Source organism: Trichoplusia ni, chromosome 25, assembly GCF_003590095.1.
Source record: "Trichoplusia ni isolate ovarian cell line Hi5 chromosome 25, tn1, whole genome shotgun sequence".
Taxonomy (NCBI): domain Eukaryota; kingdom Metazoa; phylum Arthropoda; class Insecta; order Lepidoptera; family Noctuidae; genus Trichoplusia; species Trichoplusia ni.
Window position 1 is genome coordinate 2,441,030 of NC_039502.1, and position 25,799 is coordinate 2,466,828.

The 25,799-nt window shown below is 33.4% G+C and overlaps 1 protein-coding gene across 2 annotated transcripts in view; it reads left to right on the top strand.

Annotated features, from left to right (window-relative positions):
• The first annotated feature begins 674 nt into the window (after nucleotides 1-674).
• Nucleotides 675-25,799, top strand: part of LOC113505376 — a 35,779-nt gene continuing 10,654 nt past the window's right edge. Inside the window, exons 1-2 of one of the 2 annotated variants that reach the window (XM_026888042.1) lie at nucleotides 675-903; nucleotides 23,283-23,414. In XM_026888042.1, coding sequence (XP_026743843.1) covers nucleotides 23,295-23,414 — 120 coding nt within the window. In that variant the 5' untranslated portion in view covers nucleotides 675-903; nucleotides 23,283-23,294. Of the gene's footprint in view, nucleotides 904-10,486; nucleotides 11,750-23,282; nucleotides 23,415-25,799 lie in introns of those variants that run through there. The other variant, XM_026888043.1, reaches the window with a different exon arrangement.

A 25,799-nucleotide genomic window follows, 5' to 3' on the forward strand; every position in this document is an offset into this window, starting at 1 on the left:
TATTTTTTGTCGAGATACTTATCAAGTTCCGTTCCGATAACGAAACCGCTGTAACTAAATATTTTTCCACCATTTGATAATAATATGTTTAAATGAAAAATATAATTTTTAGATAACAGTATTCGTTACTCATTGAAAATATTTAAAATTAACACATTTAAAGTAGGGAAGTACTTTTTTAATGTAGAGTCTTACATTAAAAAAGTACTTGCAATATTATTTTCAGGGTACGTTTTAAAATATAAAACTTCCTTCTCCACAATTACCAATAAAAATTACATACAAGTAATCGGTGAAAAATGTTGTCTTAAAAACTTAAACTTAAAAAAATAATTTTAAGTAGAGTCAAACTCTGCTAAAAGTTTCATATAATCAATTTTCAATTGCAAATGGTTACATGAATCGCAACAATTTATCAGTTAATTAATTGACCTAATGCCTTCTTATTTCAAATTACAATTTATTAAAGCAAGTCACTATTATTAACCACAAACTGCATAATTACCTCTACCTATGTAAGTATTTGTTATGCAAAAGCTAATCTCGAAATCCTGTATACTTAACCTATCACCGGCGTAGTGTAAACAATACGGAGCTCAGCACTGAAATCCTATTCGATTTTTTTATCGAAGCGAACTGGCGTGTGCTTTTAAACATGGCAGCGAGCGGGCGCCGCCGCTTAGTACTCTCGCAACCGGTGACGGAGGCACGCGTCAACACGTTCGATAAGAAATTACGGCCAATCATAAATAAAACTTAAAAAAAATCAAATAAATGTGCGGAAAGAAATCTCATACGAGTTAGCTAAAGCTGTGATATAAAATTCAAGAAGCGCGTGTGTATCATTCGTGTGGATGTTAATTAGCCGGCGCTACGGAGCATTCTACATACGTATTGGTCAAGGTTCGTACATAGATTAAATATATATATTTACTTGTCTGAATTTGTGCGTTTTATCCAGTACTCATTCACCGTGATTCACGTGGGTCTCGGGTGAGTGACATCTAGGCTCGTCTAGTCCCAGCTTTATTTTTACACACGAGACGCTAGGATGCGCGCACGCAACTATTTTTGGTTCATGAAACGTTCACACCTATATTCTAAACTTCATTCTCATGTTACAAAATAATAGAAAGTTATAAAAACATTTGAACATGCGATCACTATTTTTGTGTCAATTGGTTTACGTTTTTTGAAAATTCATATATTGTTCGAGCGTTCGTAAATAAATAGGACATGTGCCAAAAAAATTGTAAAATTGAATTGAAGAGTTGTATCGGTCTTTGTAAATAACAATATAATGCGATATCGTTTTTGCACAAGCCACAATACTTGGTATCCGGCATATATTTCCAAACCGGTGTTTCGTACTAAATACCAATGAAGTGTGAAATTTAACGTATAATTACGCTCATTAATATGTATACAAAGTAAAAAAACAATACATTGATATATAATATATTGTTTTATTTATTTATTATGATAAATTGTAAAGAGTTACGATTCAAAGATTTAAACATTAAAGTTATTTGGTTCAGCTAAAATGTAAAACCTCTTTAACAGTTCACAGCATAAGGGATAAAGTGTTGAAGGAAAACGAAAACAATTCATATGCATGCGGGCATGAATATCGCATAAATAAATGTTAATGCAAAATTTTATTTCCGACTATCTCTTAATCGTGACTTCACTTGCGCAGAAGCGAAACAACTACAATATCTCTACACCGCCTTTATTTCCACAACGTTTTAATCGAAATCGCTTCAGTAGTTTTTGGGATTATCTCTAACAGACATCAGACAACTATGCAAGAGATAATTACAATAGTTCACAAGTACACTGTGGGCTACTAGTACAGTATGTTTTTTTAATTTAATAATAGTACCATAAGTAATTATAAAGAGCATCTTTCAAAAGTATCTTTCCAAACCGCATTCAAAATTTACTCGAATAAAAAAATACAAAAAAAATCCGTTATACTTTCTTCGAAATAAATGAGTACTTTTGCAATAGCAGAAATGTTTCAAATGTACTCTACAGTACATTACTTCGATTTCGTACTTTATTTCGAAGAAAGTATAACGGATTTTTTTTTTAATTTTGAGAAATAATTTCAATTTATTAAAAGGAAAGTGTAACCACTTCCTAAATTGTTTTAGTATAACTTAGTAGCAGGAAAGACATTGCTTACTAATTAAGGAAATGTACGATTAATAATGCTATAAATAGTAATAATACACCAAATGCAAGGTAATAAATTTAACTAAAGGAAAAATCGTATATGTTAATAGTCAATACTTTATTCAGCCATGTTATAAAATAAGAATTCGGATTAACTCGTTCGAAAAACAAATTAAAAAAAAACTATAAAAGTGATTTGTATAACCGGCCAGTGTCCAGTTTTTATAATGTCACATTGATGACAAAGCTTGACACAAGACCTTGAATAAAAAAAATAACTAGTTTTTTTTTGTGAACGTACTTAAACACGTTGTTTTAAGTTTTGTGGGCGCGACCCGCGACCTTAAGTGACGTAGGATACATGTGGATCTACAATAACATGAAACAATGTTTATATAACATAGAATGTGTAATAAATAATTATTTTACATTGTAATTTACAAGGTTTTGCCCGCATTCGTATCTATTCTTATTTCAAGTTCGTGTTACTCGTCAATAACGATCGCTATAAAAGTTAAAAAATGAATATGAATATTGTAATTCTGCTACATGCCTTAGTTGTTTTTCGATCAAACTTAAATTGCTTCAGTGTAATTACTGAAGTTAGCTGTATAGATGACATGTGCAAACAAAACGAAGCTATTAACAATATTGAATGAAGATAAACTTTCGAAATACCACAAGACTTTAATAGATACAAATGCAATAAAAAAATTTCAACATGAGTTTGTAAAACAGACCAAAAATATGTTTGACATTGTTGTTTATTTGATTAACTTCATTTTGTAACAACTACAGTTTCTTGTTTACTTGATTTAGATAACAGACTGCCCCAAAAAGATAACTGAAACGTTTTTAATGTTTCCCAGAACGCTGCATTTGTTGCCTGAAAGTATTTATATTTAGAACCATTCGAAACAAGAATAAAGAGTATTTTATTGTTACAAATAGTTTTATTATAAGTATTTTTTATCACAATTACGCGTGTTAAACTAAACCACAATATAATTGCACTACTTTCCATAATACAGCAAAACATGGTGAGAGAGTCTCTGCCAAGGATTACTCTTAAATGAATGACGTTGATGAATTCAATGGTATCTCAATCTCCTAAGATTAATAACTTAATTTTAAGTCAGTAACCCCAGATGACACTTTAATTCTTCAATCTATTTGAAATCCGAATACTTATCTGTCTACCTCGCAAAACCTATTCATTAATGTGAAACCTCTTTGTATTTCATAAAAAAATGTTACTATTGTTTAGTGGATAAATTAGTGTCTGTTTGGGATTCCCCATATGAGCAATGCACCGTGATGCCGTAGTCAAAAGGGGAAACAGCGACCCCTTCACATCGATTACTTTTTAACGTTTGAATCGACTGGCATTATATGACACAAAACTGTAATAAATATAACTTATAGTTGGTAAAAGTAATAAAAAACCCTCAGCAACTTATTGCGGTTTAAACACCAATTCAGAGAAATGATTGGATATTCAAAACCACATACTTATTTAATAGTCCTGACGCCATTGACAAATGGTGAAAGAAAACCTTACAGAAACGCTTTAAAGGAGTTTAGTTATGAAAAATAAATGAAGTAAAACCTTCTTTAAAGATGTGTACGTAGCCCCATATTTGAGATCAGACATGTAAGCCTAATTACGTTTCAAAACCGCACAAAGGTGTTCGTGTATTTGTATCCTTAATTAACTAATTACATAGTTATGATATTTGTTAAAACAAAGCTCTGTTCTGAACACATTAATTACTTCATTACACTAACTATTAATTTAGTTTTTTTTAGGTTATAGCCGTTAATTAGGCTGACAGGCAGGCTAGACTTAGGTTATCGTTTTAAAAAAATACACATTACTTATTAATCTGATTATTTATGGGGCAGCAGACACATTACATTTACACATTATTACACTCTAGGGACTGAAAAGAAACTGTTTGTTCTAGATTTTTTGAGTAAAATGGGATGAGCACCCTAATTTATTTACGGATTACTTATATTCACTATCGTTATACGAGACCTGACGGAATATTCAACATCTTCTAGTAATGTTGTATACCGCTTGCAGAAATGTGACAGCGTGTAAAGTTGTTACACAGTACAGAGTTTGGTAGCTTTTTCACAACTCCAATAATAATGTAATGAGGTGATGGTACACGCTTAATTCAGTAATATTCTTGTGAAGCATAATTTCTGTGTTATTTTTCCAAAAACTTACATAACACTCTCCTGCTTTCTGTAGCCGTTATACAGCCGTCAAAACAATTCTAGTCTAAAGCATCAATGAAAGATAACAGACCATTATCTCAGTGGTGCATCATGACACCGTAAGCTAATCTCTTTCGCTGGTTTAATTAATTGATTGAAACACGAGTGAAGTATTGACGCCGACCAATCAATTAACTTGGAACGAATCTTTTTCTGGCAAAAGCCGTGACGGGCATGTAATTTATAAACTGCAACATCATTTAATGGTCGGGCAGCGTTAACACGTAAATAACTTCATTTTGATTAAAACCGGGGATTTCCAAATCGATTGCTGTAATTTCATCGTAATTACTGACACTTCTCCGGTTAGATATCATCTCTGTAAGTATTGGTTATTTACTGAATGTTAGTACTTAGTTTCATTTGAGTTTTCCTTATAAAGCTTAAAATAACCGTTAACATGGAAAGTAGTTTACATAAGAGGAAAATCATAAAAATCAACTAGTTGCAGTTTAAATAGCATTAGGAAAATATTGCTGTTTTTTTCTTTTTTCAAGCAAGTTTAGAATTGTTCATAAACCTGTTTTCTAGTTGAATACTGTTGACGAATATTTTCATATTGTTATTCGGCAATATGCCAGCCATTTGACATTAATCGAGCATCAATTGATTGAAGTATTGACGGGTGTGTCCCAACAAAGTCACCTTTAAACAAAACAATTTGTCTAGACCATAAATTAAAAAGATGAGACTTGACCCAATATTATATTAGCTAATTCAGTTAACATTACATGTGTGTTGAGACATGACGATTATTACTCTTTAACATATAATGAAATTTGGCTTACTAATAGTTAACTAGACTAACACGTGGAACTTTACTTCGATAAGCCTATTGGAACGGGAAAAACGAGTATTACCGCGGACGCGAACTTAGTAAAAAAAACTCTTGTTTTTATAACAACGCAATACTTTTTTATATATTTAGAAACACTAGGAAGCAATAACAAGCTATAAAATTGAACTAAAGTCTTCTTGATAAGGTATTTTTGAATACGCAATAACACATGACTCGCCGAATGATTACTATTGGATCGCATTGACCGTGACATTAGCAGTGTGTCGCCGTCTAAATTAAGCGATATTACCCCGGACATCAATTCAGTTTTTATTATAAACGTAAATTTTCTGCAAATGTTTTTTTTTGTTTTATATAAAAATGTAGGTTTCAGCTGCCAAATTACACGCTTTTATTGCGCTTTCAAGAACACAGTGACGGATGCAAATAGTTATATAATTGTTTTGAATACGTAATATAAAAATGAATTGTATGTCCGCTGAATGCATAGAAACGGTTTTTAAATTAAACGCACAATGTTTCTGTGGTGAAGCGTGCCTGCTGATAAATAAATAAAGGCGCCGCCTCATTCATAATTTTGAAATATTATCTTAAAAAAAGATCACCCTAAACCGATACAGGCGTTAATTCTCGGAAACGCCGACCCTAGCGTGGGACGCTGGAAAAAAATCGGAGCCTTTGAGAACAAACATTGTAATGTTTGGCGCCAAATTCTATAGGGTGTAAAAGGCCCATTCAATTAAAGTATTTTTGAATTACACATTCACAGACGGGGCTAACGTTTTTTGTTTCGGCGCCTATTAAGGATTTCGACTAGGAGACTCATTAGATCGGCTACTAAAAAATAATAACTTCGTGGTATAGTTTTGTGACTAAGACGCAATGCTTTTTTGTAGTACCATCATCAATGTACACAGTTTTAATCTTTCAAAGCAAAAACGGCACACAATGACTAGAGTTGTCTGTGTTTAGCGGCGTGTGAAAACCAAACAAGGACATACTGTAGCAACACTAATCATCAATTTGTGGTACTCACAAGCTAATTATATCATCACATACTAAAATCAAATATTTATATATACGCATGAACGTGTAATAGCTTAAAATTTGCAAAATAGTGTGATACGGGGGGCGTATAAAACTTGCAAATGTGGTAAAGATTCGCGGCTCTACACTTTTCACGAGTAAGCAATACCTACCTATTTATTTTTAATCTATATAAACAAATATAGTCATGTATTAGTAGTTTGATTATTATAATACTTATAAACGTATTTACAACCTATATCTAATCTTTAACCGACTAATATTACGTTCACTTGCTTCCGACACTGTTTGACGTAAAATTTATATTGCCAATATAAATAATAAATTGCATTTATCTTAATATATTACAGTTTTATTGTTTTATCAAAACATTGACGTTTTTGTATAGTTACGTCAAATTCAGAGAATAATTCTTGAAACATTAGCAGGTTTCTAAAACAAAATTTATTCTTAAAAAAATAAGGTAAGTTTTACAGACCCATGAGTTAATTATAAATAAACTCGTTTTACATAAATACTAACTGTCTTCTATATAAAAGGGAATTTGAAGTAAAAACTAATTGTTCTTATTTACAAATCCAGTTGAAAGTGTACTGTTAAAAAAAAGTCGGGCTTAAAATACCTTAATTAGTACTTTTTAACATTTTGAACTTGTTCATTTTCGGTTAGATTATGCTCCTCGATCAAAAGGTGAGTATAATTATCTAACCTGCAATTTAATCACTGAAACTTGAAAATAAGAGATAATTAAATGATTGTTATACGAATATTTGATTAAGCCCTCGTTTATCAGCCTCAACATGCAATGTCAAGGGTCAAGAACTTTGATAACACAATTACGTAGTTTGTAACTGATTGTACTGAATTTTATGTACTCACGTTGTAGAGATTTACAAATAAATAGATTTGTTTTATTATGTTTATAGTTTCATCATTATTATAGAAGTGGAACGTGAATGATTTAAATTGGACATTGTTCTGTGTTATTGGAAACGAATCATTTTTCTGTTAGTAGGATAATATCAATAGTCTTATATGATTTTTGAGCTCGTTGGAGCCAATAATTGAGATGAAATATTAAAATGAACAACCGAAGTCTCTTTTCAGGTTCAGACAATTGCGTATTTAGAGGGTATGAACGAATATAGAGCATTCTTCGCCTTAACGACTGGCCTTATACTTAACTTACTGATTTATTTTTGATGTTTGGGTTCATGGTATTAGTTTGCATGAATTAACAACGTTTTACTCATTTACCAACAACAATATCTCATTAAAGTCTGTTGATTATAATTTCAATTAATACGTTGAATTTAGGTTTGCATTGCAATGTTTGTATCCTTTTGAAAATCTGTTTTTCACCTCTAATAATTGTTTAAAACACAATATTTTAATTTAATTACCGATTTCTAACAATAATGTAATTGTGATTGAACCCAATCAGTAATGATTTTATTCATAGTATTAATTTTGCAACATGTTTACTATGAATAACAAAAAAAAATACGAGACCGATGAATGGAAAAATTCCGCAGCTGAGCCTGGTGACATTTAACAATTGTAGGTGCAAATATATTCATTCAGTGGCGCCCTGTAGAGGCACAATGACATAGTTTTCGGATTATTTATTTCGCTGGTTCAATGAAATGTCATATCTTCACTTGCAAAAGACTGAACAATATGGTTTTATTCCAATCGCCAGTATCTATTAAAAGCTCCAGCCTAGAATAAGGGGTGAGTTTGTATATTCTCGGGAAGATCTACCTTTTTTCGATTATCATTAGACTTCTCTACTAAAATTCTTGCTCTCCGAACGCGGACGAAACCTTTGGGTACATAAAAAATACACCTTATTTTAATAGGATACGGTTTAGTTTATTGAGTCTTCATTTACAATGCTATGAAGTGCACTAGGTTACCAAAATGTAGGATGAAATTCCTTGAAGGATTAAATATAAAATCATTTTGATTGGCGTATGTCACGTGTTCCAAAGCTCATGGAAAGTCGCTTCGACCACATTCCTTGCAAAACGATTTGATTTACTTATACATACATACTGATGTATACTAATAACCTATACGTATCGAGATATAAAGGAACCGGATTATCTTGGTTTAAGACTCACTTAAGCCTGCAGAATTCCGTTATTATAATCTATTATACAATGTTCAAAAGTTTTCTCGTAAAATTGGTGAACCCTAAGAGAAATGAGCAAAATATAAAAATTCTACTCAGCAACTTAATGTTTTGAAATATCAAAAGTTTTTTTTTACCATTGACAGAAATAATACCATCGCTTGTTAATTTCCTTTATTAACACAAACATCTTTAAAAACAGGTTTTAATTTAATTTCTTCACGTAAAGAAATAAAAGGTTTTCTGATAAAAACGGGCTACAGAAACAATAAAATATTTAATTATTTTTATGACGGATAATAATGAAAAAAAGTTTAAAAAAGCAATGACCTTTTTCTGACAGAGTTCTTTTTTAGGTAGGTAATTACACAGTCTATCTGACAAATATGTTAAAAAAGAACTTGAATAGAGACAGATCAATGAATCCAATAAATGGGCGTAAAACTTCAAATTTGTAACAATATTAGATAAAATTTGTCAGGATCTGGAACTATTACCGAACCGTCTTAATATACACAGATATACATACAGCCTTTTTAGAGAACCCATACTTTTGCCCGCAAATTAAGTCCATGGCTTCATCAGTGGTTTCTCTGAAATAGTAAGACAAACACGCGAGGCTAATAAACATTGTAATAGACATTGACCCCCATCGTCGACTATCAAATGTAAACGCAGATATGACCCCACTACTTAATACATCACTGTTGACACAATTTACTCCAATAAATGTAATATTTCTTTTGTTGACGCTTAATTGAAGACTATTATAGGGATATTTCGACTGCATTTATATCCGACTGCAGGCGTTTAAGTCACCACGCCAAACCCACAGTGCGCGACGACAAGCATTTGTGAGATTCACGAATTCTTGTTCTGAGTCTGGGTTGTTCTTTGCATGTGACTCAATTGTTCATGAAACCTTCCACGACACAAGTTTGTAGTAAAATGAAAAGACATTGTCAATTGCGTATGTACACGTACAAAGTAGAGCACCACTAATATATAATAGTCACGCTTCGACGATACGAACTAATCGTTGATGTGACGTTGTAAAATACTAACCTATATGAAGATCAATAACACTTCCGCAAAATACATTTCAGCAAAAGCAATGTCTTCTTAATGGAACAATATCAATGTAAATCTCTTTAGTTGGCAGAAGCATACATATTTTCTAATGCCACTACGACGATCGAAAAATGTACTTAAGTAGTATTATAGAGATTTTTAAATTTTAATAATCATAATAAAGCCTAATTCAGACGAAACCTAATAAATCCTGTATCAATACCGTTATCGTGTTAAACATAGCTGGAGACAATACTTCACAATTGACGACAGAGCTACGCGGCTTTGCAATGTATTGCAACTCTCACGATATTTCTCGCAAGTCCAAATCACTATCTATCAATGAAGACATTCCAATGCAAAAGCTATTTAAAAGGTTCCAGAAGAAATAACAAATTTAAATCTAGAACTCTACTGAGTTTACTGAGAACTGTTTTTGTACGTTGACATTATTTCCTAATCTTTCTATGTGAATTATTATTTAGAACACGAAACCACATTTGAAATAACTATCCCTTCAGATTATTTTACTCGATTATAAGTGATATTTTGGACTAACAACTATATGGGACATTATCACTAAGCCTACCCCTATCTCTTAAAGCAACAATATTGAATTTCAGATTCTAATTATTGCAATTGTGGAAACTAGACAGCTCACCACACGATGTAGAGCGGCCTCTCTCTTCAACAGTGGCAACAATCTTGCTTTTAGAAATAGGCCCTCAGGACCTGTCTGTAAACCAGTCATGTAATTGATGTTCCATGTCCTACAAGGCTTCTTCTTGAACCATAGAAGGCTCTAAAGCTTAGAGGCTGTGAGAAACACTAATATTTATAGCCGACAACCGATGATTTATTCCATTCTAGAGTCATTACCTGCTCGATAATGTGATATCGATCTTCGCAGTCCCTTGAGAACACTGTGAACCTTGGGAGTTACTTAAAGTATAGTATATAGATAGGTTCTATATCTTATCATGATTATATTTGTATAATATGTGATTTCAATTTTTCAGTCATGTTAAATAAATTATCGGCTCCATAAAGGATTTCTAAATTTTTCACGCTCTTTACGAGGATAAAAACATCATGTAAAATCTAAAATAACTTCACCTAATCTTAATATTATTGTTTCATATTACTGTTAGGGAAGGGCCAAGGATTTTTCTATTTTAGAATTAAAAACGCTGGGTGTTAATTTTTGCTATTAAAACACAAATCGCGGCCATTTTCAGATTTGTAGAGCTTAAGTTAGAGTCGTATTATCATAATAAACTATTGCACAATGTTATGAAATCAAAAACAACAACAAAATACATAGGTATTATAGACTATACATAAACGATATCTAATATGGGTGTGTTAATTATGTAAATTATATATACATCAGGAACTTACGAGAAAAGCTTCAGAAGTATTACTTTAGTATTTACTCCATTTTTTTTTCAATTCAACCAAATCTGTCTCAATAGCCAACATTGTTTTTAAACAACTTAAAAATAGGTGAATGTTTACAATTTAGTTGTTATTTTTATGTATTCAAGTTGAAAACAAATGACGTAAAAATATAGAGCGTTCAAATTTGGAACAAGAAGCAACAAAATGTAGAGCCCGCATCAAATAACCTACAAGTTACGAGTCAGTTTCAATTAGACCAATCATACAACATGCTTTATTAAATGGGGAATCTGATTGTATCTGACAAACCCTTTAAGACACGTGCTAATAAAACAGGAGTCGAGTGAATGGATGCTTTCAAAAATATTAAGTTTTTGCTGCAAGTTGTGTTAAGAAGAAAATACTTGTACAACCATCCCTAATTAACAACTGTCCTTTTTAAAACAAGATAGTTTTATGTCTTAAGCGGGTTTGAAACTTTTATGAAGGTATGACTATTACCATACAAAAGTTTAATTATTGTTTTAATTTTACCTCAGCAGCTCTATCTCTTTAGCTCTACCTAAATAACTTACTTGGACAATACAAGCAAACAGAATAATGTCGTTATGTTTGTAATAAACGAAACCCGCTCTACCGGTGTTTTGAATGACATAGAACTTGAAAATTTACATAGCATTATGAGATATAAACATAATCATCGATCTATTCAATACAGTTAACGATCGACCGCCTTACAAATAACTAGTGTTGTGAACTTCATGGAGATATAAAACTCTTTGGTCTAAGTTTCAGTGGAATACAGATAATAAAAGTGTTTATTGGTTAGTAGTTTATTCGATTGATATCGATTTAAATAATACATAAGTTATAAGCTCATTACATTATGCGAATGCCCTTACTTCACTTGTGATTGTCAAGTTCAAGTTTGTTTTTATACTTGTGTAAAATGATGTCAGAGTTGACGCGCACCGAAGAAGGACTGTGTTAACGTTTTGACCGGTTTTTTAATCAGTTTTTATGTTAATTATCCAAACAATGATATGTCTGACGTTTAAATGTCCGTGAATTCTCATGAATACTGGTATATAATTGATTTAAATTCAAAGTCTTAACTTGAAGCGAATACTTTGTCGTTTTAAAATATGTCATTCAATAAGGATGTCCAAAGTATAAAACTATTTAATCAAAAGATACACCTAGCCTTAGTCCTCAATATTTTTGTGTACGTGAAAAATCCCGGACACAAAAATATTGAGACTTGCGAATGATATTAATAGGAGCCTTATCACACAGGGGTCGAAGCCGTGTCTAGTAATGGGTGAAGTGATGTCTCGTGTCACTCGATAATTTGCACACTGACTTTAGTAAACCAATTACAATTTTTCTTGCCTTTTCGCATGGTTGTTGATAGACAACCTTAGCTTAACAAACCGTTGACTAATTCTCAGGAGTGCTGGTTTGCGCACGGTGTATGCCTTCATTGTTTTTAGAAAATGATAACTTACACAAAGGCATTGTAACATAAAGACATTGGTGCGTGAAAGGGTTCGAACCTACGACATTTGACTAGGCAGTAATGTGGTCGTACCACTAAGCTATCACTGCTATTTTTATTCTAGATTAAATCAATATTTACTCATAACAATCTAAAGTACCTATAGGTATTAGCATAACGTCCCCTTAAAGTACTTACTTAACAAACAAGATAACACCAGTAACTTTTCCACTATTTATTATAAATCTTTTAATATAAATTATAAACTTACTTATCAAGGGTAATTAAAATGTCAAAGGGGACATTATAAAAGAACACAAAATTAATAATAAATAGGTACACACCGATATCTTGAGGCGCCCTTGCGTTAATGATACGAGTAAACAAGTAAGAATGAAAGAAATTACAAAAGAAATGAAATTAACAAGCTTTTGGCTTTAGCTTTTTAGTTTCACTTGTCCCGTTGTCTGTCTGTCGGTCTATTATTAAATCTTACAAGTTCCGATTGAACTCCAAATTTTGGCAGCATATATATTAATGCAATATTATGACATAGACTATTATGATCTAATGCTGGAGCTAAACGGTGGCCTAAGAGCTCCGAAAAAAAACACTCAAGTTAAGATTACTTTTAAATGCCTTCTCAAGTAAATACCTACTTTGATTTCAAAGTAAAAAGCTATCTAAAAGCTGGTTTTTAAAAAGGTTTTTCAGAGGTTGCGTTAAATATTGTTTCTTTTTCAATTTACCCAATTTTTTCACCATCGTAAAGGGAACAAATAGTTTTTTTTAAGTAATAAATGTACACCACACGCATCTTCTATCGGCAGTCTCAATCATGGAGAGCCTTGCATTGACCGCAGGCTTGACAACATCGAATCAAAATATCAAGTGAATGGAAATTTACTGTCAATAAATCGGTATCAGTATTAATATATTGTTTTTGACTTTCGCACATAAATTCAATAACTATCTGCAGTGCGTTGACCGTACGTATCAAGGGAAGGGCCCCACGCGAATAATAAACATTAATAACAATATTGTTTAACTTTCATTACGTTTACGAGAGCAATTATGGAAAATGTTAGGTTGGTAACCGATACGAACGATTAAGGGTCAAGCGAATGTCAAAACAGCGTAAAGGTCGAAACGAATAGGTAGCTAATAAAAGCTTTTGAGATAACTTACTAACTTGAAACTTGTGTGACAGGATAGTCAAGCTTATAACTGACTATAGACTGCATTTCATTTGTGTTGTTTACAAAAGTATATCCGACGGTTCATCTATTTGGCAACATGATTTATTTTTTGAACAAAAGTCAAACACCTATTGCTCCAGTTTCAGAAACTGGATACGTTCCAACTATTTCATTTCGACATAGGCAGGACGGTTTCAAAAATAAACTAGACAGACATATCTAATAATTGAGACATAATTTGGTCTATAATTAACAAATTCATTCTAATTAATACGTCATCGATAACTTTCTTACACGCACACACTCACATGAAACTCGATGACATATCAATCGTGACCTATGACGTCACAAACGTGATATCTACTGCTCTATCATTCACTGATCGAGTGTAAACAATCTGTTAATCATCGTTTACAAGACTCTCAATACATGTGATCAACAGCAATGAGGTTACATATTAATCACTCCACGTATAGATTGGGAAGCGGTTACTGATTAATGATGAGACATCACGTGATCATTTTGTGTTTGAAGTGTGATGAGGGCGAAATCTTCCATGTGTTTTTCATAGGTGTAGTGATTCGCGTAGAATAAAGTCGCATTCGTCAAAAGAGTTTTGACAATGGAGACTTTAATCAATTCAATCACAATTGTAAACATCAATTATTAAAAAAACGTTTAAGTCAGACTAGCAACACTGATGGGCATACAAACAGGAGAAATAAATACAATTTGTATTTATTTATATTTATATATAAATCCTCATCATATCCTCATAGGTAAAATTTTATTTAAGGAACCCACCCGCCAATATCTTTTCACCTAAATAGTTTATGCCCGTAGTATAGAACCTTTATTTATTTAACGGTACTAGTAACCGAAATACGTAATTTGTGAAATTTTCAACTGCCTGTGTCTCGTTTTTATACACTCACTTTTCAGGGTCCGTTTTTACTGTTTGGCTAAGGAACCCAAAAAAATTTACTACGCATAATATATGAAGATCATACTATGAAGACGAGGTTATACTAATACTACGACTAGCTATTCATATATTGTCAGCCTATTGTTTGTCGCACCGAAACAATGTAGTTACATAAGAGACATAGATATGCAAATTACATTACACAATGTACACACATATACTCACTACATATATAACATTGACTAACATTTCTGGACATTTGTATTTATGTTGGCAGGTACTAATTTAACAAGACGCTTTAAAACCTTATAAGTGTACATTATAGTAATTAAGTAAGCATTTTCTGTCAAAATGCAGTATCAATATTTCGATATTCTCCACATTCTCTCTGCGGCTCTCTTTTTTGGATAGTCGAGTGGTTGAGGTCACCACACCAAACCAACTGTGCGCGACGCGTGATCGTCCTAGAACAAACGTTTTTGTGATCTACGAAAGCCTTAGCTGAGCTTGTCTTTGTGAGGAAATGATTGAAATAATCATAAATTTCCTTAGTACGGGAATAGTTTTTTTTTAAATACGAGAAACGAAACTAATCGTTTTATGCCAATAGGCACAAAAATATGGCTTGAGGATATCTCGGACTGACATATTTAGACCTCCCAGAACCCGCCAATAGCAAAACACCTAACTTTGCCGGTGCCGCGGAATCGCTTACGCATATTCTGCGCATCTCCTTTACCTCCATACATTTAATAACACGGTAAAAGTTTAATATTTCTCATACACAAGTATCGATGTGTAGGTGTAATACAATTTCATATTATACTGATAACGACTGTGTTATCTACGGCTCAATCATAAAAGCTTTGATTAAAGCTTCATATTTTAGATAATATTCCATGGACACGCATCTAAGTGAAGGTTTCAAGTTATCAAAGATTCTTTATTAACTACTATGAATACGTATTTTGTTACAACTAAATAACGAAGCTTAATAAATGTCAATATTATTTGTAGCTATATTGTCAATGACCGAATAATTAAGTTTGGTATGTATCGAACGAGTGGACGTTGAGAATTTATGCATTACTTTCAAGTGATACTGTCTATCTGTACCATACCGCTGTATGACAGGTTGCTACGAAATGTTCTACTTTTCTTTAACGAAGACTCAAATAAAATAGTACAATACTTCTGTACCTATCGAATATATTTTATTTGAAAACAATTCTAATAAGTAATCGTTTTGTTCATGATAATAACTATTCTGTTCCACCTCAGACTCCAGTCTCGACAAACATGTTACTATACCTAGTAGGTATAGAATCTAATTTATCCTTACATACATATTATAAAACAAAGTCCCCCGCCGCGTCTGTCTGTCTGTCTGTTCGCGATAAACTAGAAAAGTACTGAACGGATTTTTATGCGGTTTTCAACGATAGATAGAACAATTCTTGAGGAAGGTTTTAGTGTATAATAAGTTTAGGTTTTGTGTAAACTGACGATATTACAGCGATATTAGTTAAACATGTCGGAAAAAATTAAGCCATTCGAGAGCTTTCATCGAGAACGCTGCCAAAACCTTTTGAGTTACAACAAAACAATGTATGGCAAGTTTGTACCTCTTTAATAGATCTACAAAAAAGTCCGCGGTGGTATATGTCTATCTTCCAAGGATAACCCACAATAACCATTTTTATGTGTTTTCTTAATACAGTAAAATTATTGGTTACTTACGAACCTCTTTTTAACAATACAGTATTAATCCTTATCCAAATAAATAAGTTAGATATATTATGCATGTAATATAGAACAAAATTGCCTTTTACACTACGCCAAAAATGTTAATAGGTAATGAGTTATCGTAATATTAAAATCTCCGCGCGAGAAATTAAAAATCGATGAAACGTAGCGAAGATATCGTTGGCATCTATATACTTATTGTACTATATATATACTAATTACTATGTATATACTATGTATGTACTATATATATACTAATTGTTTGTTTGAACGCGCTAATCTCAGAAACTACTGGTTCAAATTGAAAAAATATTTTTGTGTTGAATATACCATTAATCGAGGGAGGTTTTAGGCTATATGTATATCATCACGCTGCGACCAATAGGAGCGAAGAAAAAGTCATAACTTATATCTTCTAACCACGCAGACGAAGTCGCGGGCAACAGCTAGTCACATATAAATTGTCACAAAGAAATTCGCACATACATTCGAAAAGACACAGATTTAAAGAACCGTGTCTTGGCAATCCGACGGTCATACTAAAAGTTCAAATATAAGCCTGTATATTTTAAGCCACACTTCAGCTAAACAATTATTAATATATATAATTAAAAGCCACATAACTCATTCACATCGACACAAATAAACTGTTAAGTAACGCTAAGGTCGCCACGTCCTTATCAGTGTTATCAGTGCAATAGTCGTGATTTACAGCGACTCGTTATGTCAGCCGGGTCGGAGGGCAACGAACGTGCTCTAATAAATACTGAAGCAATCTTGTTCGTTTTTCATTGTTGAGGTTCACGTGGTTGTGAATGTGGTTTTGGTTGTTCAGCATGTATTTTAACTGCCGACTCCTTAACTAAAGGCAAGAGCGAGTCCCTTTGCTGGCCATTAAAGAAGCACCGCTCTGTCCGTGCGTCTGTTAGTAGTCACTAGACTGTTTCGTATGAACCATGAAAGCAAGACAAATAAACTGTTCACAGATGATGTTATAACAGCAAATACTCACTAATAATTATTTTCGATCTTATTTCTAACTGTACTTACTCTTGCATAGATTGACATGTAGATGACAAACACTTTTTTTAATGAATTTGTGTTCGATAAACAAGTTCCAATATCTAGTAACAACGTTAGAAGCCTGTGTTAAAAGTAGGTAGTGCTTAGTAGTGTTAGCTTATATTTCGAACAACGGCACTTGAATCTAACTCCGTTATTCCAAGAATCGGTTTGCAATTAGCCCAATACCAATTATAAAACTCTTTACAAAAGACTTCAATTCTTATTTCTTTTTGTACAATCGCGATATACTTTCTGCGTAAATTTGCGTCTGAATAGTATTTGTTTCAAGATTAATAGCCTTAATTTGTTCTGACCTTGATTTTATCACGAGTTCTATATTATAAAAATACTTACGAGAGGAAAAAAAACACAAAAAATATCATAAATACCGCGTGTTATGTAATTGGAATAGCTCATGCGAATTAAAAAGCTTTGAATTCGTAGTCGAGATTTTTCTGCAATAAATTTGGCCTGACAATCTGCGCCTACGCCGGCAGACTCGTTCCGAGCGAGCTGTTCTCAAGGTCACTGAATCACTTGCTTATTTAAGTTGCGTCATTATATTTTTAACATGTGTCTGGGCTTTCATCGCGCGTCGTAATGTAGGCAATTTATACTGCGGTAATGGTATTATGGCACACCTGCTCCACGGTAAAAGGGAAAGCAAGGTACCCGGTAAAAAGGGAAGGGAGAACTACCCCGCGAGCTTTAGTCTGACGTAGTCTAACATAAGCATAGCCGGCTGGCAGCGATTTGGTGTGTAAGAAACCCATAATGGGGAAAAAATTGCCAATTTACCTTTACCTCACACAGTATGTTGTAATAAAATTTTAGCTTATATGCCATGTAATTAATGTTCATACTTATCATATCAATCTATATTTATTTTGCTACGAGTCAAAATGAACGTTCTACTCTAACTATAAATTAATTATCCTGTTTCTCATATCAATCATGTTTTGTTTATAACTATGTTTTTGGCGTATATTTTGCGCTGTTTAAACTTAAACATGCGTTTGTTACATTACTTGTGCGTTTACTGTCTATACTAATGAGCTGATGAGCTTGTTTGTTTGTTTGTTTGAACGCGCTAATTTTAGGAACTACTGGTTCGAATTGAAAAAATATTTTTGTGTTGAATACACCATTTATCAAGGAAGACTATAGGCTATATAACATCTCGCTGCGACTAATAGGAGCGAAGAAACATTGGAAAATGTGGAAAAAACGGGGAAAATTCTAACCACGTGGACGAAGTCGCGGGAAACAGCTAGTTATTAATATAGCAACTTTTTAATTTGTTATGTTGTTTATTAAATTAATTTAAGTAAATTTTTGAAAGGGGCTTTACCGAGGATTTATAAGTAATACAAAATCAAGCGTTATTTAAGACAAATTTTATATCATTGTGTCGGTAGATCTTTAGGTCAACGTTCTATGGTCTCTACATATTTGTTAAGATATGGGAATAGTAATTAATAGCATAATATTAGCTAAACTAAATTTATCAAAAAAAAAAGACATCAAAGAAAATGTTTAAAACCGAAACAAATGATTGACGAGTTCATGGTGTAGTTATATGGTACAGTACAAAATTGTGCGCCACGTTACAACCCTAATTGTAAAAGCTATTGGACCGGACAAATCAAATGGGCTCAATGGTTCGGAACACTACGATAATACCGGATACTAATAAAATAAGTTTGAACTAAAAGGGTATAACTATTGTTTACAATACTATTTATTAATTGGAACTTTAAAAAATGTTGTTTAAGCTGCGTAAAAGCGTTCATTTGTGGTACCGGGTGGAGATTCCTAGAATTTTGCAGAAATAGTAAACTTGTGAGTAAACTAGGAAATATTGTTGAATTTTCCTGAGTTAAATAGCTCGATTTTTGAGATATGCGATTCAATGTTTTGACTGTGATCATTAGAGGCAATAGATTTCAACATGCAAGTAAATTCGACTTCTAAATATGTACTTTTAAAAATGTTGTCTATTCAAATCGATACTTTTCTTTCGGCTATCGCACCTATTGGCCTTACCAGCAATGATCCTTACGGTACATAAATTTTTGGAGTTGTCCTTTTACAATCACAAAGTGTTGTTTTATGTTTTTTTTTTTGTACAACTGTATTATATTTTGATTATAGTCGACAAAAAGTCCACTATTGTTACTGAACATTATCACAAATTTTATTCAAGGTTATTTATCACTAAAAACCATAAACCCGACAAAATGTAACCGTAACTTGTATCCTTAACTATAATTATGCGTTATCTACAAGTACAGAATAACTCGACATCGTTAACTAAGTCATTGTAGTGTTATTGTTTGAACAAGTGTTTATCGTATATATTAAAAGCACGTGGTTTTGAACCATGAGTCTCAAGTAAGGTTAGGAGTGAGTCAATTTGAATAATAATCCTATTCATATTTTAATTTTAATATTGACGCGTCATATTGGCGTTGGAATAGTCAAGAACGATGGCTCATAATTTAAACAATCAATATCTCTATTAAGCCTATTTAGTAAGAAGAATTCTGTTGTATCTAATACAGTAATCTTTGGTGCTTGACAGAGTTTACTATTAAATTAATGAAGGTAAAATGTAAACCAATGTTGTTAGTTCTAGCCACAGCGTAGCTTGAGTTTGTTTCGATATTTCCTCTCAGATGATAGATCCTTTTTACTGAATAAATATTTTCATTATTATCTCGATATGGCTGTAAGGGGCAGCAAAGAGGCTGGTATTCAAGGTATGATACTTGTATTTGTTTTATATTGAACCTCCAAAGAGATCTAATATATCTCAAACTATACGTTCGAGTGGAGTCTTCATTTAGGCTATTTTTATTTTGTTCCATGATTACGCTTTTTGCGTACTAGTGTTTGACAAATAGCCTTATATTAATCATGCTTAGAATTAAATCAAGAAAGACACTTTTTGTTATACTTCTTAAGTTTATTAAGTATTAGCGGTTGTTGCCTCATATGACCTCTTACACAAATGTCGAATCAACTAAACAAACAATAAAATATATTTTCAGCTGTATTTTTATAATCGTCATGGAATTACATTAATATCGATTCTAGAAAATGGTATTGACGATCTTTAATTATTATTTAACTGCGTTTACGATGCTGGGAAAAACAAAAACATTAGTTTTAACCCTAACGATGTTTACTGGAACAGCTAATCAGGAAGAAAAACAACATCTTATTGGTGTAAACGACGTACTAACGGGGTTAATTATTGACTCATAAGTAGTGTGAATCAAACTAAGACTTTTGTTTTCATCTGCCCGTTTATGAGCTCCAAATGAGAAAGGTATTTAGATACAGATTATAAAAACGACTCCTGCCAAAAGGATTTTGATCCTTACATCGCGCGGGATTTCAAAAACATTCGACTTATATAGACACCAAGCCTCAGAACAAATAGTCGTGGATCCGTACCCACACGTTGTGCACAGTGGGTTTGTCGTCAAAACCAACAGTAAGGACTGTATCCTGCTAGACGCAGTATATTTCACCTTGTCGCCTTCACGGTAGCAATAATCTTGCTTTAAGAAGTCGCTCATGTATGATGAGGCACTATACGTAGCTTTGCAGTTTTTATATTGCGCACGTATGATGGCAATCAAATGGCATCCTCGGTTCTGCTTCGTCACACACAGTTTTTGCATTGATTAATTAATCATGCATTGTTTTCGGCATTAAAATACTGGTCGGTCTACTCAATCTGTGTAAACAACTACGCACTTGCATATATTTGAATTATTAAAATTATATTGATGCATATAATTTTAATAATTCAAATGTAATGTGGAGATGTAAATAATGTGCACCGCTACTATGATACATAATGTTGTTTGCTGATGTTTTGGCTTACTACAGTGACCTATTCCTGATGGAGATAAACCAAATAACCAGTGAAGGTCTAAAATTACATACTGTTTAAGTACGGTACGATAATTTCAGCATTTGAACAATACAGGGTACAATATTCTCATCACTTATAGGGATTGGATGAGCAGGAAATATTGTCTAGTCCATGTTTAAAGATACAACAACTTGTTCAATTTTTCACTTATTCATATTTGAAAAAGGATTAATGAAAAACATAACGTCATAAACTATTAAATATTATTATGTAAGTAATATTTAATTGGAGAGGTGTGTTCACTCTTATTTAACAGTACCTAACCAAACATTTAAAGAAAGCTGTATCAATAAAAGCAGAAGTTTAAATTGGGATAGCACTCATCTTAATATATATAAATCTCGTGTCACAATGTTTGTCCTCAATGGACTCCTAAACCACTTAACCGATTATAATAAAATTCGCACACCATGTGCGAACTGCATATGATCCAACTTAAGAGATAGGATAGTTTAAATCTGAAGTTATAGTCGCAATTTCTTCTAACCACGCGGACCAAGTCGCGGGCAACAGTTAGTTTCTTATATAATTTTCATTTTCTCAAGGAAAGCGTTTTCAATCTGCAAGGTGGATCGTGAAGTCATGTCAGTGCTGAGTAATCTATGCACTAGTGCTGCCATTAATGATAATAGCTTCATTCTACTAAGCTATCTGTATTGCCATTGTTATGAATGTCACAGCCACTATGTGCGAGCATCTATTGTGGAATTATTACATAGTTTACAAACTATCTTCGTAATGAGTTTACTAACAAATATGATCAATATCCAAAGCCGAAAAAAAACCATAAAAAGAAACGATAATTTTGTATTGATAAGGAATTTGTTATTGTAGGATCCTTAAAGGTCAGTTCGAAAAGAAATGGTTTGGTAATTAGTAGTTTCTCAACTCAATGGCCTGTCATAAAGCTACATTGTTTTAATTAACTGCTTTCAAACAATGCACCTGCATATTATTGCCACAGACCCGCCAAAGAACCCAATATGGAACACAAACTAGTACAGAACATTCCAAATTAATCCGTGGGTGGAAATTCGTAGATTAGATTAAAGCTCTTAATTTGGTTCCAGTCGGAAATTGGACCAGATTAAAATGTTAGGTTATGTCATTACGGACTTACAACATCCCATTCTGTTGCTCTAGTAAGATGACTAGGCCATCGTGTGTGAAGACAACCGGTCTATTGATTTAGCTGAGGTAGAATCATGATGTTTAGAAGAATCCAGTGAGACTGGACTTAATTAAACAATGATTTACGATGTAAACTTAAATCGAAATCTAAATTAAAAGTTAAAGGTTTTTCAGTCTGGATTGTAGCTGATAAAATGGACCAACTAACAGTTGGTAGTAATTGCATTGCATTGCAAATACATATACCGCGTGGTGTGAAACCTAATAATCGACGTTAAGCTGCCCGCACGGGTATTAGCCCTTATCTCGTTAACCCATTGACTTTCGTTTATGCCTATAGTCAGCAAAACGTCCCTTCTAAGCGAATGAAGTTGTCTCACTGTTTTTCACTTATTCAGCTAACAGATGATGCATTTTGTTATCGAATCTCTTGTGTCATAACTCCTCAATCATCAGTGCCGGCGTTAGGGGGGGGGGGGCGTGATGGGGCGATGGCCCAGGGCGACAAATTCTGGGTGGCGCCAAGGTCTGAAGTTTTAGTCTCTTGCCGATAACCCTCAGAACTGTGCTCGACGCTAGAGGTGGAATACTTCCACCACCAAACGTAACGCTAAAGGAAAGATGACATTCGTAATATAATTTTACTTGGGATCAGCAAAAAACTAACACTTGATATTGCTTCCCTCAAGTGGGCGCCACAATATTTTCGCCCGGGGTGTCAGTGGCCCTTACGCCGGCACTGTCAATCATACTATCTGAAGTGATGGCGAAGGGCGAATTGTCTCAAAAGTTCTTGTATTGTAGTTCCAAATGTTTGATTTGTTAATGTTTCTCTTGTCTGCAGCTTTGAGGCGCGATGAAGCAGCGGGTCGCGACTGATGAACGTCCCTTCCAACCGACCACTACGAATGGTAGTGGAGCGGGTCGGGACTCCCCCAGTGAACCATACTCGGATGCTGGACCAGAAGCGACTTTGGTAAGTGTACTTCCAATATTTCGAGTGTTCAAATTCAAATAGAAACGAACTCTGGTTCAAATTTTTAATCCTTAAGATTAATTCTACTGAGTGTTATCACTTCGAACGTAATCTAACCTCGTTGCTTTTAGGTCTAGGTTGAATAAAAAAATCTTTATGGTGACAACCTCATTTCAATTCTCGTGACAAGATAATTTTCAACAATAAAAAGAAACATTCACTGACAAGAGATTCGTTTGTACGTCTTTGTGACATAATATTGAAATAACATGGCCAACAGATTTTAGGGGAAAATTAAGATTCAATGGGGCGAAGCGAGATGTATTCCCCGTATTCCCAGCTGTCTGGTTATGTCAGATTTTTTAGTGAATTTTAATAAATTTATCCCCATAATTGTTGGCTTCCACATTTTCTACGTTCTGTTTGGCTTCGAAAGCGTAAGCTGTTGCCGAGGCACTTGCAGCGCTGTTCTATGTCAGACTGAAGAGATAGAAATTAAATCCGAATGTGTGAGCACCTGCAGCTGTGAACCAGAATGACCATACAATAGACAGGCTTCATGACGAGGCGGAGAAGCAGATCCATCACAAATTAAAAAAACCCTTTTCAATACAAGATGACGGCACTTGAAAAAAAGCTGCGAAGAAATAGAATAATACGCAAGATTGCCGAACGTATAATAAACGCGTGTCTTCTTGCTACAATTTCGTTGGCGTTTGCTGAGATAACTATGACGGTACTGATACTGTTACTATAGGTGCCATTGTTATAAACGAAACAACTTCAGCAATATCGCAACAAAATGGCTTTTAGCAGAATGTGGCAAAGAAGGAGGGAGATTGTACACAAGGCAGCTGAAGTGGTTGTGGATGTTTTGGCATGGGCAACGCTTATAGTCGGGACATATATTTTGTTGTCTTGTTAAATATCATGCATCTAAAACCGCTTTAGCCAAGGACTCTGTAGTAACAACATCACAAGTTACACCTCAGCTAAACGCTACGGCCTTGCGGTATTGATGTACACATATATCGCTTGATAACAATAATTTGAATAAACCTTTCTCATTAATGTAATAAGTAATTAATTAAACATTTATATAAAACAAAAATTTAGTATTTCACTGGCTACATATATGTTTTTGCGGCAATATTTATAATATAGAAGTGGTACTACGCAACAAGAACTTATGGACTGGCAGACCAATATAAGGAACTCAATATTATATTATTATCTTCAATAGTATTATCTTTACATATCTGGAGAATCAATCATGTAGGAAAATTCGGTACAACATTTGTACTGCATCTCATTATGGAGTTTTAATTGAAAGAATCATCAAATAACTCTTAATTGTTAAATGTAGCTTGAGACCCGTGATGAACATTTAAATAAATAATATTGGACAACATTCACACAACGCCATCTAGTCTCAAATTAAGCAGAGCTTGTGTTATGAGTACTAGACAACTGATAAACATATTTATATAGTTCTAATTACATACATATTATAGATAAATTACACCCAGACACAGAACAAAATGATCGTGCTCATCACACAAACATTTGTCCTGGGTGGGAATCGAACCCACGACCTCCGGTATAGCAGTCAGGGTCACTAACCACTAGACCCACAGGCCCCCCTATTGAACAATTGAACCATTGAACAAGCCTCTTCTTTACGACTATGGCTCTAGAAAGAAGGACCGCATTTCAACTGCAATTGCAGTTCAAGTGCTGTCGGGCATTCAAACGGCACGTTCCAGTTAGACGAAATGAAGAGCATACCTTATAAATATAAAAATACTATTACATACTTGAAGTTTCAAAATCTGAGTAATCATTTAAAGTTTGATGTTTACGCACGCTTGTATTGAATTAGGAAAAGAGAGATAAGATAGGAAACAGCACCGAGGTTAGAAAGTTACTGAATCTATATTCTATAGGTATCCAAATTGATTATTTAATATTTTTAAATAAGTTTCTTTCTTCGCTAAGACAAACAGACAAATGTCAATGTCTAAAGAGACTGGCTATCTAAAGTAGATATAAAAAAGTTTTGCAGTGCCTGATAAATGGGTCCGCAATGGATACCTATTTATTTTTAAGACGAAGAAGTGTTAATGAAAATATGAAGAAATGGGATACATTTGACCAGACAAGTACTAAATCAGACCCCATCACTGATAAAACCTCAGCAGATGATAATATAGTAACCTATCTTTTCGACAATTTATTACTGTTGTGTTGTCAACGTTTCGTGTATCAGTGGCATCGTATAAGAGATCTTCTAGAAAACTGTAAGGATATGCCGTAGCTTTTTACATATTGTTGTTCGGTGATTTAGATAGCAGATGAGCTCTCTTTTGTATAATAAGCTTTTTG